This window comes from Eleginops maclovinus, chromosome 19, assembly GCF_036324505.1.
Source record: "Eleginops maclovinus isolate JMC-PN-2008 ecotype Puerto Natales chromosome 19, JC_Emac_rtc_rv5, whole genome shotgun sequence".
Lineage (NCBI taxonomy): Eukaryota > Metazoa > Chordata > Actinopteri > Perciformes > Eleginopidae > Eleginops > Eleginops maclovinus.
The window spans coordinates 10,313,442-10,333,098 of NC_086367.1; the positions used below are offsets into that span (position 1 = coordinate 10,313,442).

At 43.2% G+C, this 19,657-nt stretch overlaps 1 protein-coding gene across 3 annotated transcripts in view; it reads left to right on the top strand.

Moving 5' to 3' along the window:
* The window catches only part of arid1b (AT-rich interactive domain 1B), a 161,683-nt gene that overhangs the window by 50,200 nt on the left and 91,826 nt on the right, over positions 1 to 19,657 (top strand). For all 3 annotated transcript variants that reach the window (XM_063908161.1, XM_063908162.1, XM_063908163.1), the window contains exon 4: positions 6,138 to 6,242. In XM_063908161.1, coding sequence (XP_063764231.1) covers positions 6,138 to 6,242 — 105 coding nt within the window. The remainder of the gene's footprint in view (positions 1 to 6,137; positions 6,243 to 19,657) is intronic.

Genomic DNA, 19,657 nt, shown 5'->3' on the forward strand with positions numbered 1-19,657 from the left:
GAATGCGGGGTGTTGAATATGGATGTGTGCTGCCCCTCCCCTCCCCCCCCCCCCCTCCAGCACCACCATTCAGCACCAGCACCACCTCTCCCTGATGCACAGAAGCTTTTTGTACACGTCTGTTAGCGGTTTTTTCTTTAAAGGTTGTTTTGTTTGGCATCTTAGATGAATGCAAGATGAAAGTTGCTTTTGACTTTGATTACCTGTAGAGAGCAGAGCATAAACGTAAATAAAGACATTCATATAAAAGAGGAAACACACTCCCTCACTTCCTCACCTCTGTCTGACCCCCCGTCACTATGTCTTCTCTCAGTGAGTGACCCAGTTTGTGGGAGAAGGATTGTGTGTGTGTGTGCCTCTCAGGGTCTTGCCAATGGACATCAGAGACTCGCTGTCCTTGGGGTAATGTGGCAGAGTGTGGTGGTCAAATGCTTCATGTATGTGTGCGCGTAGTTAGTCGGTGTCTAGGGGGGGGTTATGGGCCTCTCTCCTAAAGACGCGCAATTAAGCTTAATTTTTAATGAATATTAATGGCATTAGCGTCAGATTTTGTGGAGATGTGCATCTGCTAAGGTGCAGCGGAAAAAGGGGGGTGACTAATTCATTTGGTAGTCATGAGGAGAACGGCTGGAGAGGGGGGGGAGGAGAGGGTGAAAAGAAAAGAGGACGAGTGATGGATATAAATAAAGAGATGGGGATGGAGTGTGAGGGATGTGAGAGGTGTGGAGAAAGCAAGAGATTAATGAGGAGAGCGGATGGACAGAGAAGGAGGTGATGCTTCAGACCGAGAGGAGAGGGGGGATGTTGAGGGAAGGTTGAAACAAAATTGAAATGTTATTAGCAGTGGTATAAAGTAACTAAGTAGATCTACTCAAGTACTGTGCTGAAGTACATTACTTGAGTATTTAAAACATATTTCTACATGGACTTGTACCCCACATCATATTGTAAATCGTGTATTTTTACTTCACATTTATTTAATATCTTTAGTTACTTTGCAGATTTCGATTAAGTATGTGAAATCGAAATCAAAAAAATGATTTAAACCTGGAGTAAATTCCCAAGCTACACTGAAGCATACAAAGGAATTAAACTAGCTGCATCTTTACCAGCTTTGATAACATAATGGGCCAATCTACATAATGAGTATTTTTGGTACTTTAAGTATTTTTTTATGCTAATACTTTTGTGAGTAAATCTACTTTTACCTAAGTAATGACCCGAGTAATTCTTCCACCTCTGGTTATAAGGAGAAAAAAGGTATGTAAATCAAAGCCAACACAGAAAAGAGTGAGCGGAAGCGGCTGAGAAATTCATTTGACCCCTATATTAAAGCGAAAAGCAGCGTGTGACGAAAGCACTACAAAGTTTTAAAAAGCAACATAGCCCAGAGCAGACAAAGGCGGCGGAAAAAAGGATTAGAAAGCAAGCATGTTAAAAAATGGAATAAAAAAAGTACAGTCTGAAGTCACACGCATCTTTTTCTCGCTGTTTGGAGAAAAAAAAGACTGCGACAGATGTCAGCCAAAATCAGCTTAAAGTAATGGCCATGAATTTCGCTCCTGCTGCTTTCTGTTGTGTGTCAAGTGGTGGCATCAAATGATGCTGCTCGCTGTCACCACAGTTCCACTGCCTGTTTTCTGAGGCAATCAAACTCACAGGATAAAGTAACATTTCACCTTGCTCCCTGCTTGAACATAGAGGCAGAAAGTGTGCAGTGCAACCAACCAAAAAGGCTCAGTACAACATTCTTAAATTAGGTGTGAGCCGAAAAAGAAAGAGAGTGTCAAATTGATTGTATGTCAGGGTTGAGGGAAACAGTTTGGAGCAGCATTGTGGCTTAGATTTTCCTGAAAGTGAAAATACTAAGACTGAAGAGGGTTTGTTCCATACCACAATTGACTTTTGACCGCTCGTGTTTGTCTTTAACAAAGTTTAACATCATGCTGACAGTACAAACATAATTTAGACTACTTTCAAAAGTGCGCAAGTGTCATTTTCCACAACAACAGGCAAGGCATTTCAACATTTCTGCTTTCAGATCATTGCACACTTAACGGAGAGCCGGAACAAAAGTAATGCAGTGATTTTCTCCGAGCCCATACGACTTTCATATGTCCAACTAAGTCAGCACTCACAGCACACAACACTTACCATATATACCTCTAGTCAACATATCCTGGAACCTGTTTTGGATCTTTTGAAGTTGCATTACTTGTTTCCTGAGGTATAGTCATGATCATTTATTGCCAACATATCCTGAAGGTTGCCATGTCAGAGTTTCTCAGTTTAGAAGCAAGTCAGGTCTGACAGTCAGGTGTTGTTGACAGGACAAAAGTAACATATGTTTATTTCATATCCCTTCGTCCCGCAGCGAATGTGGTCACGTGTGTGTAGTGGCATTTATTAAACATGTCATATTTCACCAACGGAATACATAGGGAAGCCTGGGTGCTGTGTGTCTTTAGTCTGCACTGTTCCCATGAAGAGAACAATAGGTAATACGATAATTAAAATGTATTATTTGCAATAAAGTCGGTTGAATCTAATGCACTTATTAACAGTTCCTACTGTTGTAAAACATTTGATGAAAGGAAATAGTGTGCTGGAATAACATATGGACAAATGTATTGACAGACATTTTTCTTAAAAGCACCAAAATCCGTTCCACATTTTTACAAAATAACACCTGGTGTCGAGAGAAAACACATGTGAGATCACAATGAGAGATGTTAGATTACAACACAACTCAGTTCCTGTCTGTAACATTGTGTTTTAAAATGAAGTTTTTCTGAAAAGTGTAACTTTCGTACTTGCCTCCCCCTACCGTCTGCCTCCCGTTCCTGAGCGGCGGGGATTAACACGGAGCTGCAATATTGATTTGTGTCCGCATAAAGCCTCCCCAGCTCTATATATTACACCACATTCAGCAGTCATCTATTCAATCAAATCTAATATTACACTGCGTCTCCACACAGCTGTCTAATAGCATTTAACTCACAGTTTGATTCCCGCATTCCCTCATGTACTTCAAACGCTTGCCTTCAATATCCTTCATTCGTTTCTACTATGCCAAGAAGAAGTCTTTTGAAAAGCACGGAGGATGAATGAGCGTGTCTGTGTGTGCGCGTATGTGTGTGTGTGTGTGCGAAAAACGGATTAGCTGTGGCCTAAGGCTTAAGGTATGGAGTGGAGTGTATTTTAGAAGCTTCTAAATTAGCTGGGAAATGGGATTTTGAGACAATGGACTGGAAAAAACTCAAATGAAAGGATGCACTCGCAGCACTCCTTCATTTGCCTCTGATGTTCCCTCGTGCTCGCTTTTTCTAGTCTTTCTTTCTCATTTCCCCCTCTCTCCCTCACCCTCTCCCCCCTCTCTATCTGTTCTGCATCTCACCTTGTGTATTTCTCTGTCAGCATCTGCCCTCCCTCCTCCTGCTCTCTGTTTCTCTCTCTCTCCCCCTCTGTCCATATTAAGGTTGACAGCGATGATGTAAGAACGTGAGTGTAAACAGTAGTATGAGGCTAACCTCACTTTGACCCACTTAAAACGGAAATCCCCTCGAGTATACACACACACATACACAAACACACACTACAGACTCATATGCCTGAGTAAATATTGGACTTGGGTCAGCAGCCACTCTTCTGTTCTCATTTCACTGTGAGCCACTGTCTGTCCATGTGTGCATTTTTCATCTGTGAACTGTACAGTGTGTGTGTGTGTGTGTGTGTGTGTGTGTGTGTGTGTGTGTGTGTGTGTGTGTGTGTGTGTGTGTGTGTGTGTGTGTGTGTGTGTGTGTGTGTGTGTGTGTGAGTGTGTCAGAAAGCCACAACACATCTTCTCCCCTCTATTTTGTCCTCCTCTGGCCAATCCTCCCTCCTTCCCCGGGCCTTTATTTACCTGTGGAGGTGTGTTTGTGTCTGAGCCGAGTTTCAGCTTCAAACGAGGACTTCCGACCATGTAATAAAAGCCTGACATTTGGCGTGCGTCCAGCCTCCCCCTTGATAAACACAAGGGGGGTGTGTGTACAAACACAGGGCTTGCCCAGGGCTCTGAGGAGGAAACTAACGTGGCTTTTGTTTTTAAAAATAGCACCTTGGTTCTTTGCTGCGTTCCTGTTGTGTGGAGTCTCTGCCCCCACATACTCATTGTATGATACATGATCCAGATATCCAACCACATCTGGATGAACAGGGTTTCCTCTGACTTACAGACGAGGTTAAGGAGATGTTGCTGCAAGGTTATTGCTCAATGTTTTTATTTATTTGACTGACTTTTTTCTGTGATTATTGTTTTTGATGAAAATGAGGAAAGGGAGTCTAGTATTCATGCAATAAGACTCCCTTTCCTAGTATTCATGCAATAAGACTCCCTTTCCTAGTATTCATGCAATGACATAATTCAGTTACACAAAGTGGCCTTATATACAATAATGTTTAGCAACTTTTTTAGCCTACTTGCTTAAAATCTAGCCTTACATTTTATTAAATGAAAAAAAGAATAAAAATCACCAGGTTTTTTTGTCCTGTTTAAAGGTATTGATCATACCAACACAGTAAATGTTTGTTATTTGTATTTTCTGTTGTTGTTGCCAATATCAGGTAACTTCTTCTCAATACAAAACTGAGATGTGTTTATTAAATACTAATACAATGTTTTATTTACCTACACATATATCACACATTTTGTCATATTTCATAACATTTTATGTCTTTCTCTATTAGTGTGTTTCCTACAAAAAAACATGAGGAACTATGTACTGTGAGCAGAACCGTTTTTAATGTAGCTAACCTGCCTTTATTTCTATCTATTCACTGAGAAACTCAAATCATGATATCCTAAATTACTTGAGGTCTCAGTGAATAAAAATATGAAACTGGAAACCTGTTAGTAAATATTCAGTGACCCAGGGCTAAACAGCAGTTTTCGTTGTCCACCACATGTCTCGATTAACTGAATAATTTCAGGAAACAAAGCAATTCAACATTTCATTTTTGTAATTATTGCTTCTTATTTAATTGGCTATTAATTGAAATGTGGATTTGAAAGAGGAACTACTCTAGGGCAATCAAGGTCAATAAATTCCCTTTTCTTAATAATGGATGAGTGAATACATTAACTCTTGTCTGTGTGCTCAGCTGCTAATGCATCATGCAAATTTGCTAGAGTAAGTGTGTCTCAAATATCAGATTTCATAAAAGATATTCAAAAGTACGGGATTGGTATCATTCACCCTAGAAGCACAAATTGCGACACCTTTAATGCTCTAATAATAGATCAATTTCCCATGATACATCTCTTGCTGTGAAGGATAATCTTCAGCTATAAAACTATATCACCTAGCTGACAGGGATATTGCCCACCTACTACAGTATAATCACACAACAGATAAGGAATCAAACTGTAGGGGGAAAATGGATTTTGGAAGTTAAAACCTGAACACACCGCGTATGTGTGTGTGTGACATATACACGTGGCAGTGCGTGTACGTGTGTCTGGTGGTGTGTTCAAGCATTCGTGTGATCTCTCGCCACGTCTCGCCGATCAGTTATCGCTAATCCTTCCACACAGAGCTCTTTAACAAGTTGCCATTGTGCTGCCGACGTTTAACATGATGGAGGAACGACCTCCGCGGTGAATGAAAAGAAGAGTGAGAGAAAAAGAGGGGGAGATACAGAGGGAGGCAGAGGGAGAGGGCAACACCTCCGACAATAGGGAGAAAATTGGTTTACACTAGATAGGCTTGTGATTACAGAGAGAAAGAAAATGACTTAGATTGAACAATAGGAATGTGTGTGTGTGTGTGTGTGTGTGTGTGTGTGTGTGTGTGTGTGTGTGTGTGTGTGTGTGTGTGTGTGTGTGTGTGTGTGTGTGTGTGTGTGTGTGTGTGTGTGTGTGTGTGTTTTTCATTTTATTTCAAGGATTAGTGGCCCGGATTTCGTTGAAATGAATTGGTGGGAAGTGTGTGCTGATGTTTGCGTGTTCAGATGTTTTTGTCCTGATGTTTGTGACATTATATGACATAACTGATCATGAATCCCTTAGATACCTTAAAAATATTGTGAATAAAATGTCAAATTAATCCTATGAATTCATCAATCTTAAATAAAAATGTCTGGTTGTTTGTTTGTAGGAGGCCCAGCAGGAGACGTATGGCACTAGGGGTCCAGCCCCAGGGAACTCTGGGAAGGCCAACAATGAGGATGGCGTCTCCCAGGACCGCCCGTCCAGTCTCCCGGTGAGTGACAGTTCTGCCTACCAATGACTGCAAAGTATCACCAGGTTTGACGTGTACAGAAATACACATTAGAGAAAATATCCTGTGTGTGAGAAAAAGAGAGAGGGTGTTTTACTGTTGAAGCAGACCTCATCAAGCCTCAAAGAAACATATGTTTCCTTGTCTGGCTTTACTTCCTGTATTTTTGTTTCTGTCCAATCACATTCCTCCACTTGCTTACAGCTTTTCTCTGGTCCCATGGGAGACACGGATTAAATTGCTCATTTCAGAGTGTATGTCTGTGTTTTGACTGGCGTCCATGCCGAAGGCAAAAAGGCCACATGCATCAGCCCGTGGTCGAAGCATCCTGCTCTCACTCACACATACACCCACACACACACACAGAAGCATATGCACAGACACAGACATTCTTGCTAATGCGCGCAGTCACACACAAAAACCCACTCGCATTTGGCATTTAGGCGAGCTAAAAAATCTTTAAGCAGGTTGACTGGAGGAGTAATTGAGAAGAAATGGCGAGGCCAGGCTGATCTATGAGGGGAGAGAGAAGTGGGCCGCTCCAGTTTTTTGGCTAAACTAATCGTTTTTTACTCTCCATCATTTCTCCCCTCACAGCTCCGCAGCAATTTCAAGAATAGAATAAATAGACATTTGCAAATGGTCGCAAATATTGGCACTGCTTGAGGTGTGTGCTGTTTAATTTAGCAGATACTTTGGAAGAGCCCCAGGAGTGGAGGAATAAACTGCAAGAAAGGCTACATTAAGTGTATGAACTGAAAGGAAGCCACCCTATTTCCCATAGACTGCTTCTGATACATAGGGCTGTGTTTATTGGTCGTATAAAGTACGATGACAGTTGACTCGTAGTCGATTCAAATCAGCCGCTGATTTATGTGTCATATTTCTAACTGATTCCTTTTTGTTTATCTCGTGCACACACTCATTCACACACATACTCTCCATCTTTCTCAGTTTTTTCCGCCATAACATACTAGCAGTGTGTCATCCGTTTTATCTTGGCATTTCTTCTCCCTTTTTTTCTTTCATTATCATTCTCCCACACTCTTTACCCCCCCTCTCTGTCTTTCCCTCTAAAGTAGCATCATGAAAGCTTTTTTCTTTTTTCTCCTACCCTCGTGCTATAATGAGAAATGGCCTTGATGTATCAGTGTGTGGATCCGGAGCGAGAGAGCAAGGCGAGGCGAGGAGCCACCGCAGTCGTGGGGGCCGATCTATTTGAACCACCGCCGATATCACCCCATATTCCCTCACCCCTTTAATCCTGGCGTTTTACCCCTTGGCTTCTCCGTGTGTTTTTCGCATCCCATCCAAAGCGCATGGCTTACCGAGATCCTAATCGGCGGCAAGTTTTGATGAGAGAGAGACACGGAGAGGGAGAGATGGATAGATAGAAGCGAGAGGAGAGAGAAATTGCTCGCCGTTTGCCAGGCTCTTCCAGCAAGCTGTCACGGCAGAGATGTAACAGCGTTTTTTTTCCCTCTCTCTTTCTCACTCTCTCGCCTGCGTTTGATGTCAGATCTAAAGCTGCTGTCATCTTTTTCCCCCCTTTCTCTCTGTCAGGAGGGAGGGAGCGCGGGTCGGCAAAGTGTCATGTTGTTGTTTTGGGACGAGTCTGCTGTGTGATGTGGCGGGATTTTTGAAGGGAGACCAAAGGGAAAAAGTGTTTTAGTAACTTATCACAAATGCAAGTCACAGCGCCCTATGGGTCTTTTAAACTGAAATGTATTGGAGATACAGCATGCCGTGCGTTCCATATCACTGTACAGTATCTGTGTCTTTAACACTGCCTACATTATACAATCCATGCTCAATTAGTAATGCAGTTAGCACTAGCTTGTTTTTTAGCATTAGCATTGCTGTTAGGTATGACAGTGTACATTTACATGTAGCTTTGGCTCTGATGCTCACATTTATAGATTCAATAATGGCATTACATTCTGTTGCTTCTTATCAAAGTCATTCTCTGTATTAAAGAATAAATGAGGGAGTGGTGTTTACATTGCATACCTTCTAGTTTTAACAGCTTCTCATGTTAAAAAAAGTCTCGCTTCATTTCTACCAGCAGCTTTGTGAGTTTATCATTCTAAAACAAACTCACCCCGAGTTTCAATAAAGGGTTAACATTTACAGTTTAGTTAGTAATTGAAAACAGATTTTTGTCACAATTTGCTTTAACTGTCGCTATATCCAAACAGGAGTGCATTAGATAGGTAATCTTATACATATAGACAGTATTCTATGATACAGATATTGTCTTATAGATACAAAACTATCTGGCCGTCATGATGAAAATAGATGGGCCACAACCAAGCACCTCCCATCACTGGGTCATAAACGATAACAAGCAGTATAATTCAAAATACTAAAATATCTGAAAACATTTTATGCAAGATGAGACGATGCAGCAACAGAATGTTTATTTGATCATCACTGTTTAGTTTGACAGTTTAATCGGAGGAGTGATTGACACAACATTAGAGATTAAACATTTGTAATGAGGTTACTAAATGTAGCTCCAACAATATTCCTATTGTGTTTCCATCCTTGTTAGACTTGCTCTAATATAGCTGAGCCTGTTCCTCCAGTTCCACACAATAATGAAATCCAGAGCCAGAGCAAAGATCATCTATTGCAAAAAGATGAACCACTCAGTCGTGAAACTTTTGACAGTTGTTAGTTCCTCTGAATACATTTTCTCCCCTTTCTAGTTGCAAAACAAACATTTAGAAATATCAATGTGAGCTAAAGGTGAAACGTATTTTTTTGGTTTATATATATTTTAATGTTAATTTAGTTTATGTCTAGAGGCGGTGTCCATAGCTTTTGACAAACCATTTTATGTCATCCTGCATCAGTTGTCACTGATTAGATTGCAAAGATGAAAGAATGATGCTTCTCTTTTTTGGGCCGCACCAAAAATGTCCCGGTTTTCCCGCTGCAAACTTGGCAAGTATAATTCCTTTAATGGTGACAAAGCATGTTGGTTACTTAGCTGGACTACACATGGGGTTTACTGCTTCTCTTGTTATTTCCTGCTGGAGCTGCAGTGATGTTTCTGGTACATGAAAATAAGTAAGTGTTGTGTAGCGCCCTCAGCCCTTTCCATCTTTTACCTAACATCGCTAAGCACAGCCAGTTCTTCCAGCACCACAGAGAGGTGAGCCAGGGCTTTCATACCCACTGACCGCCCCCCCCCCCCCACACACACACACACACACACATATATCCCCCCTTTGGAACACCACCGCCACCCCCGTTCCAGTCACTACATGTTCCCTGCTCTCCGGCGCTCCCCTGACAGCCTGCCAAGCTGCCGCACAGCCTCCCATCCTCTGGGACATGGGAGAGGATGGCCAGCCATGTGGAAAGACAGAGAGAGAGAGAGAGAGAGAGAGAGAGAGAGAGAGAGCGAGAGCTGGGGGGTTCGGAGGTTGAGGTGAGAAAGGAGGGGGGTGAAGAGCAGAATAGAGTGAGTAAGATAGAGAGAGAGGGCGTGAAGCGGTGAAGTGAAACGTGGTTATCTTTTTGTCACTTGTTCAGGGTGAGGGATGTTGAATTCAGGTTATGGGGTTCCAGCAGCGACATGTTATTCACACGAACACACACACACACACACACACACACACACACACACACACACCCACACACACACACACACACACACACACACACACACACACACACACACACACAGACAAACTATTTTGTATGTCTTTAAGTGTTCATTTGCCCTCCTTGACTTATTTGCCATCAGACAAAAAGGAAAAATTCAGAAACCCTATCTCTCCCTCGCTGTCTCTTACTTCTCACTCCGGTCCACCTTGCCCTCCTCTGTTTTTGCGAGTGTTAGGTCATGAATGATTGACAGGGCACAGCTGGAGAGGCCTGCCCCTCCCCACCACCCCCTCCCTTCTCTCCCTCTCTCACCATGGCCACACTCGCACAGGCTTCTTCTTTGCTCACACACACATACACATCACACACTTTGATACACATTATGTCCTCTGCGAACCGTTTTCACACACACTGTGTGTGTGTCTGTGTGTGTGTGTGTGTGTGTGTGTGTGTGTGTGTGTGTGCGCGCTATCAGAGCATGTCAGTCAGGCTGCCTATACAGTATGTGCTCTCGCTCTGGCTCTCCCCACTGCTGTGTTTTATTTTAGAGTCCCCAGGCAGGCAGACAGGCCAGCAGGCAGCGCAGAGTAATGTCATCCAGCAGGGTTACATTCAGCCTCCACATTAGCGCACACAGGGGAGAGGAGAGGAGAGGAGAGAGAGAGAGAGGAGGCAGAAGGAGTCAAGAAAGCAAAGAATTGCAGGGGAATGATGTGGGAGAGAAGGGGGGAGGAAACTTGTGGAAAGAAAATGATGTCCCTTATAATGGTTTGGACATGCTGTTTAAAATATACAAAGATCACATACTGTAGATTCAAATGATTCAGTGTATATCTTCAGAGAACATTCAAATTACGCATTAGCCTCCACACTAAGTTGTTTTTCTACTTCAAATATATATTTGGAGCATGCTGAGAAAGAAAAAGAAGGGTAGGTGGGGGAGAGGGAGGCAGGGAGACGAGATGTTCTCTGGACCCTGCTGCCTATTCTTAGAAGCGACAGCAGCACTGAAGGCCACAGCAGCTCCACCGCTATGAACACACTGCAGCTCTGAGAATAGGACAGCTAATCTATAGCCAGTTTCACACTCTGGGGTACAGGGGAAGGCTCCTGGTCACACCAGTCTCAAATCTGAAGACGTATTCACTCAAATATGAGTAAAAGTGATTCATTTATTCTCCCTTTATGTGTTGGCTGACCCTATGTGCTCCACAGGATTCCATAATTCACCATATCATTTGAGATTACTGTACCAACTTGCACTACTTCTCTGCACACTTTATGCTGCATATAATACATGGTTCACCTCCGCCCCGTTGCACTGGAGACCCAGATATCATGGCACAGCGAGTCAGAGGACCCTGGCTTCATTTAAAATGCAGACGGGCTATTTTTCCGCTTGTATGCTAGCCTGTTTTCATTTGCTCCTCATGAATCATTTAGCGCGCACACACTGTTTCATGTACATGCATCGTTTTTTTTCGAACCTCAAGAGCCGGTAACACGTGTTTTTGCTGGGGCCATACCATTTGTTCCCCGACGGCTTGAAAACACAGCCGTACAGGAAGGGGAACTGATCCGCTGTTCAAATTTCTCTGGGTCTTTCATCTGTACACACTACGCCATTGTCTCTAGTCTGGATAATTCATCTAGGATTATAAATGCATTGGCAGCCATTTTTAGGTAGTTTCTAAATATTTTTGACCTTGTTTGTTTGTATTGTAGCAGCTTAAATGTCTGCAATTTTGAAAAGTTTGAACACATACAGCTCTAAATGTCCAGTTAGAAATGATCTAAGAAGAGGTTAGTCATTATTTCCATCCCACCTCCATGTTGACAAGCATCTGCGCTGCTGTTCTTGAGCAGGACACTGAATCCCCACAGCAGCTGACACTGCAGCCCCATCCCCTGTGGAGAGAGACTCACCAAAAAGAGAGATTTCCCTACAGGGATCAATAAAGTATGTTTTGCCTGAAGGCTTTTGGTTGTATCTTATGGCCAAATGTGATGGCTGCACACTGTTCTACCAACTGGGAACTGTGCTGGCCAGTGTAGGCTGTTAAAGCAAACTGGTAACACTAGGTTGAGCAGCAGTGGGACAGAGAGAAAGGGGGGAGAAGCTCTGCAGCTGCGGGGGAGGCCATGTTTATACCCATCCAGCCCTGACAGCCTGGCCAACTGAAGCTTAGCACAGAAGAGAGTGTGTGTGTGTGTGTGTGTGTGTGTGTGTGTGTGTGTGTGTGTGTGTGTGTGTGTGTGTGTGTGTGTGTGTGTGTGTGTGTGTGTGTGTGTGTGTGTGTGTGTGTGTGTGTGTGTGTGTGTGTGTGTGTGTGTGTGTGCGCGTGTGCACACTGTCTGAGCACTAGTCTTACACCCTTACCTACCCCTATGCTTACAAATGCGTACTCCCCCAGTGTGTGACAGGCCTTATGATTTGAAAGTGAGGGGGAAAATGGAGAGGGATGAACTTGGTTAAGAAAACACCAGTCCTGTTCCACTGGCGCCTCTCCACCAGAGGGGGGAGATAAGAGAGGAGAAGGAGGAGGGGAGAGAGAGTGAGCGATGAGTGACCCTAGAAGGAGAGAAATGTTTCCCCTCTTCATCTTATTTTTTTTATCCTTTGCCCACCAGTTTTCCTTCTCTCACTGGTGGCTTTTGTCAAATGTTGTTTGTTTAACTAGATATAAAAGAGTTCAAATTCAGGACAAAGGAGCACAAAGATGTGGGTGAGCACACACACACACACACACACACACACACACACACACACACACACACACACACACACACACACACACACACACACACATTGATCTGGTTGTTTTTTTTAGGATCATTTAATTAATGTGTCCATTTGTAAACGTGTGTATGTGTGGGGCAGCAGTGTGTATGTATTACTGTTTTTATTGTTGTTGCGTTTTTAGGGAAACAAACCACACTTCAACACCTTCCTAACTGTCGTCCTTGTTCCACCGCGGGACAATCAACAGTGTGACAGTGTGAAAGCCGAGGCCGCTGTGTCGAGATGTTTGATACAGACAGTAAATGAACATGGCACACTGTGTGTTTTACCAGTTTGGTGGTGTTACATCCGATGTGGTTCTTAAAATACGACGAGTTCAGTTAGTTCACTCTGTTTTATGTCTCCCTTTGATAAGGCACTCTTTCATTTTGTTTTAGAACAGCTGATATTTATATCCTCAAGTGCGAACTTCACTTATAGATTTCATTTCCACCAATCGTTAACGCCAGATATGCCCTTCTGGCAAACCCTTGGCTATAAATGAGGATTTCTGTAACCTCATTATTATTTAAATGAACAGTTAAAATGGCTTCAGTGTTATTGAGCCGATCTGAAGTGAAGATTGGAAACATCTATTCTATATGCTCAAATGACATGTTAGTATATAAATGTCTTTCTCTTCCTCATCGGGTGAGACTGATGATTGATGTAACCCGTATTTGAAGATGAGTGACAGTTGCTGCAGCATTGTTCACTCTTGAAATGAACCAGAATGAAAGTAGGTATAAACTAGGTATAAAGAGTTGCTGTTCAAGAAAAGAATAAGTAAAAGACTACATCATCTCCCCCCTTCCTTTTCCTCCCTCTGCCCTGCTTTGCCATCCTTCCCCCCTTCACACCCTCTTCTCCTTGCCTCAATCATCCACTTCTAACCTTTCTGGGTTTATTTTTATGTCTGGACCTGGGTGCCTGGCCTCCCAGCAGGCTGGCTAGGCAGTGGAGGGAGGGCGGGAGGAAGGAAGGAGTTAGCCGAGGTACAGAGTGAAGGAATTGAGAGGGGGCTGGAGGGGGGGAAGGAGCCGTCAGAGGAGGGGAACGCTCTGTCATCACCATGGCTCCCTCTGGCTGCTGGGAGGCTGAAATTACATCTGACTTTGAAGTTAGGGGCAGCACACTGCCACTGTTGCTATAGTGACAGTGTGTGTGTGTGTGTGTGTGTGTGTGTGTGTGTGTGTGTGTGTGTGTGTGTGTGTGTGTGTGTGTGTGTGTGTGTGTGTGTGTGTGTGTGTGTGTGTGTGTGTGTGTGTGTGTGTGTGAACTCCTTGGGAGGTTTATTATGCATGATCCACTACTGTGACTTGTCCTGATGGCATTACGGTGCTGTTAATAATCTACTCTCAAAAGATACCTGTGCTTTTAAACAAATCCAAGCACACGAACATATCTAGGAATTCATGCTAAGATGCATTCACACACACACACACACACACACACACACACACACACACACACACACACACTCACACACGACCCATTTCACAGCTGGATTCAAACTTCACGTCGTGCCTTTTAAAGATTAAGATAAAGTTTTTCCTCTTATTATCTTTGAGAAGGTTTAGCTGGCTGCACACTGCGCTCACAGGCAAATGCACAAGCAACTGCGTGTAAAAAAACACACACATTATGCACGCACACACACACACACACACACACACGCAGAGTTGTTCAGATTGCAGATAACTGTGTTTGGGTTGTTTGAGCTGCTAATATTCCACTGAGTCCTCGAATATTTATGGCTTTTGTTTTAAACTCTGAGCGTGGCGAAGAGGATTTCCAAAGGTATTGTAGATGGACAGATATGCAGAGACGGGTGGATGAATAGACGTATAGATAGATCGTTTTAGAATAACAATTAGGAAAAAGAAGAAGAGGAAGGGAGGAGCGGTATATAGAGAGGAGGGATGGAGAGGTTGAAAATAATGTTCCATTAATGCAGAGCCAGGCTCTTGCTGAGGGCCCAGCACCAATCTGCATCTCCCTACAGTCTGCCTGCTATACATTTTTCATGAACACTGAGCGAGAATTAGCGACGGATTGCCGCTGCAAATCGCTTCTCCTTGGTCGGGGGCCGATGGAGAGGGAAAGGGAAATGGAGATAAAGAAAAAGGGAGAGAAGAGGATGAAAGAAAGGGAGGGAGGGTAAAGTGAACAGGGGGAAGGATAGTGGAGAACAGAAATATTGATTGGAAGGGATATGAGAAATATTGCTGCACAACTCACAGGTGTGGTGTCCCTACACTATGAAAACAGTTATTATGACAAGCATACATAACACAATACAACCATTCTATGCTGTCAATGAATACACTTTGCCCACCTTAACTTCTAAAGGCAGTTGCTACTCTCCTTGTATAAACCCTACCTGCACTGGAAGTGACTTTTTCATGTATTTTTTTCCCAATGTCTTCATCTATAAAATCAAACATTATCCACAGAACTTGGATTACCTATATACTGAAAAACACAAATATTTAAATTGGTTTAATTAATCATTTCTCCTTCTGATTTTGCTCATCAAGTAATACATTTGCTGTGCTGTAATATTCCCTCAAATGTAGAGCAGCAGATTAAGATGTTCTCACCTCCAGTCCCTACATGTATATAAGATATTAAAACTCAGTGCTACATTACCCATAATGCACAGAAAAGCAATTGACCCTCCCTGCCTTGTTAACCCCAACACCTTTCTGATAGTCAGTCAAAATACAGTATCTCATTGTTTATTACAGGATGAGTAGGACTCCTCATAACGAGTAAACTTGCCCTTTTGAATCTAAAGCATTTGGAATTTTTCTGTCATAGTTCATTCCGGTCCTTTTTCCTCTCCTCTCCTCTCCTCTCCTCCATATTTCCTCTCCTTGGCCTGTGCACCGTATAGTTCTGACCCCAATCTCAGCCCACTCTCAACAATCCAATATAGCCTGCTTTCATTTTCCTCCGGTGGCCTTGCACTGCCGTTACAGACCCTCACTGACCGGCTGACTGACTGTTTGTCCACCTGCTCTTTGTTTCTGAAAAGAACAATTTCCCCAGTCTGAGTTTGGCTTTCTGAGATTGGCGTTTGTATTAAGGTGGGTGAAGGCACCAAAAACTGTGTTATCTCAAGTTATTATCGCAGTCCATAATATTCCAAGTTCTATAAGGTAAATTATTGCAACTACCAATATAAATATTCCCCCTGTAGCTCCATAGACATTTCTTTTTTTTTTTTTACAATAGTAATAGTTCATTTCCAGCATTTAATCCGAATTATTTTAGGACACACAATACTCCATTTGTTTAATGTCCAAATAGTGTCCCAATCCTGGCCCTGAATGACCCGATGTGAGTTTCAGTTTTATTCTAGAAGGCACAATGTTATCACGTGCCTGTCCACTGCTACAATATTACTGCTCTATACAGGCCATAGGATGGACCCAGAAGTATGTGTATCTATATTGCCGATGAAAAAGAAACAGCTCTTTGACAGAAAGAGTGTGTGTGTGTGTGTGTGTGTGTGTGTGTGTGTGTGTGTGTGTGTGTGTGTGTGTGTGTGTGTGTGTGTGTGTGTGTGTGTGTGTGTGTGTGTGTGTGTGTGTGTGTGTGTGTGTGTGTGTGTGTGTGTGTGTGTGTGTGTGTGTGTGCGCGCATGCAGGACCTATTATTGCTGCTGTAATCTGCTCTCTCCTGCCAGCCACGGTTATTACAGTTGTCGATATGGTGCTCTGGGCTTTTACAGACACAAGCAGCAAGACTCAGTCTGGACGCCCGCCAGAGTGTGTGTGCGTGTGCCAAAGTGCTTTATATTGCTTGCTACACTTGTGTGTGCACATGTGTGTGCATGATCCTTTGCCCCGTGTGTGTTTGTAATTGAGCTCCCCTCTCCCCCCTCCGGTTCAACAGTGTGTTAATTACTTATGTTACATAGTGTTTGACCCGCCGTTGTACGCATTGTAATATCTCAAGGGTTTATTTTATTCCTGCATGCATGTATGCATGTTGAACGTGGTTGGGGGCCTGTCTTTGCTTCGCCAAGTTTACCGCAATAAAGACTTCTCTGTTAAGGAGGGGAAAAAGGCAAATAAAAAGCAAAATACAGCGTGGGAAGAAAGGAAAAGGTTTCAGTGTCTGGAAGGACAGTCAAAAAGGGACTAGAAGAAGAAGAAAGAGAATGAGGGAGAAAGTTGAGGGCGCGGAAAAGTGTTTTTAACGGGAAGGAAGAAGGCGTGTAGGTGTGGAGGGGTTTCTCCTCATGGTGTTCAGCTGGCTGTTGCCTGTTGTTTGGTCCTCGACTCTTCACTCCCCTGCCAGCGTGATTGTAATGGGACACAAACAATACTCGTGTAACATTTTGCTTTTGTAACACTGTCATACATGCCTAAGCACACACACCGCGAGGGTCAGCGATGGCCCATTTTCCCTCTCGTATTGCTCTTTTGGAAGTGTACGACCATCTGTCCGATTTGGCCAAGCGATTAAACAAATCCTCCTTCTCTCTCTTCCTCTCGGTCTGTGTCTTTGTGTGTGTGTGTGTGTGTGTGTGTGTGTGTCAGCATTGTGATTGAGGTCTCCTCATAAATCAGCTACCTGTGACCTTCATGGGATGAAAAAAACACATCTCCCTTGGTGTCTGTGTGTACATGTGTGTGTGTCTATGCTTTGTGTTTTTCTGAAGTAAAACTCCCGTCCCTTGACGGATGTACCACACTAGAAATTAAGAAACAATATGCCTTCTGTTCAGAGAAAACATCTTGTTTTTAATGGATTCTTTATGAGCTCTAATTCATGGAAATGTTTCAGTGTGTTCTGAGTAAGGTTCACTTGTTATAATTGATTCTTATTAAGTTTTAATTGTTGTTTCTCTATGGACTGAGTACATTTTAATTGTTTTGGTTATTTCGTAATGTAAAAAGAAACCTTGAGCCCACATCGCCCGTTAAAACCTGGTGACTTAAAAATAGAAAAAAACATATATCTAAAGTAGTCCGTCAACAAACAACTCACCTTTTTGGTGTCAAATGTTTTTTTTCATACCACCGTAATGAAAAACCGTTTCAAATAGATGTTTTGTGCTGACATATTAACATTGTACTGCTCATACGGCTTTACGTTTTCTACGTATAACAGAGTATGTTAACATATCACACTGCATCCCTTCGGTGGCCACATCCAACAAATCCTTCCTCGAAGATTCCGAAGTACTTCCCCCACTACTGACCAAAAGACAAATGTCCATTTATGCCGCCAGACACCAAACTACTCAGAGGAATAACAAAAACATTAGTCCTGTTTAGACAGTGCAAGTTCTACACACACACACACACACACACACACACACACACACACACACACACCAACACACACGTACTGTGAGTCGGGGTAATTTTGAAAGAATCTTGTGGTAGCTTTGCATAGCATTTGGGCTAATGGCGTGCCGGGTGCTTCCTCCCAGGTCAGCGCATCCATTAGCAGCCGTATTACTGCCACATAATGGCTTATTGGTTGGTGGGAAAAAATTACCAAAGGGCCAGGACGAGAACACAGAGCGGGAGAAAGACGGAGAGATGAAAAGAGAGGGAGAGAAGGAGTTGTGTCTAGCAGGGCCTCTGAATTGAGTTACAGCTGTTATGATTTGTCGTCTCTCAACTCTTTTTCGCTCTGTTCTTTTTCATTTCTTGTTTCCGCCCCCTTTTCCAGCCTCAGGGCTTTGGGAGGTTTTTATCTTTCTAATGAGCCGGGGTTTTTTGTCGTTACCTCATTCGTTCTGTATGGAAAGCAATATTTGTCATACTGTCAAGCCAGTGTTTGAGTCGTGTGTGTGGTGTGTGTGTGTGTGTGTGTGTGTGTGTGTGTGTGTGTGTGTGTGTGTGTGTGTGTGTGTGTGTGTGTGTGTGTGTGTGTGTGTGTGTGTGTGTGTGTGTGTGTGTGTGTGTGTGTGTGTGTGTGTGTGTGTGTGTGTGTGTGTGTGTGTGTGTGGGGACTGCAGCCAAACTAAGTGGCGCAGAGTGTTTACGCCAGTGTTTGGCTTGGCGTTGGTGGTAGAAGTGGTCGCAGGGGTCAGAGTATTTTGGCACTGTTGCACACGCTGAGGTTGCCTTGTTGTACCCGCAGCCTTATCGATATGCAATGCGGTGGGTGGTTTACACTTGACTTGATTGCTTTAATTGGTTGGCCACATTTTCAACACACACACTAACACACACACTCAGGGTTACAGCAGTTTCTGGTTGCTCTGAATGTTTTGTTGTTGTTATATTTTGTTTCGCGAATGTAGGACTCTGCACTCTTCAGTTCAACTTTGCATGAGTCATTCTGCTCCTACACACTCATATGCATATTTTGTAAACACACGCATGCATGCAGACACACACAGATACACACACTCACACATATATATATATATATATATATATATATATATAAACAGTCAGTTTGGAGTAGGGAGAAGTTTAAAGGTGATCCTCTGTTATGAGCAGAATTCATAAATATGTATAAGACGCAGATTGTAATGCGTGCGCTCACACACACACACACACCAATGCACTGTCTAGTGTGTGTGTGTTTGTGTGTGTGTGTGCGTGTGTGTGTGTGTGTGTATCAATCAGTCAGTGAAGGTATGTATATCAGTGATATCAGTGACTGCTTGGCGGTAACTCTGCGAGCATGTGCCTACTTGCTAATGCTGGCTTGGCTTGGGTAGAACGTGTTTTGTGTGTTGTGTGTGTGTCTGTGTATGTCTGTGTTAAAATGATGTGGAAATCAAATTCACCTTGAAGTGTCCTTCTCTCTCCCCTCACCACCCCCGTATTTTTTTTTCCTTCTTCTTCGCTTTGAACGCACTGCAGCACTCAGTTCAAAGAGAGGCGTGCGTGTGCGTGCGTGCGTGCGTGTGTGTGTGTGTGTGTGTGTGTGTGTGTGTGTGTGTGTGTGTGTGTGTGTGTGTGTGTGTGTGTGTGTGTGTGTGTGTGTGTGTGTGTGTGTGTGTGTGTGTGTGTGT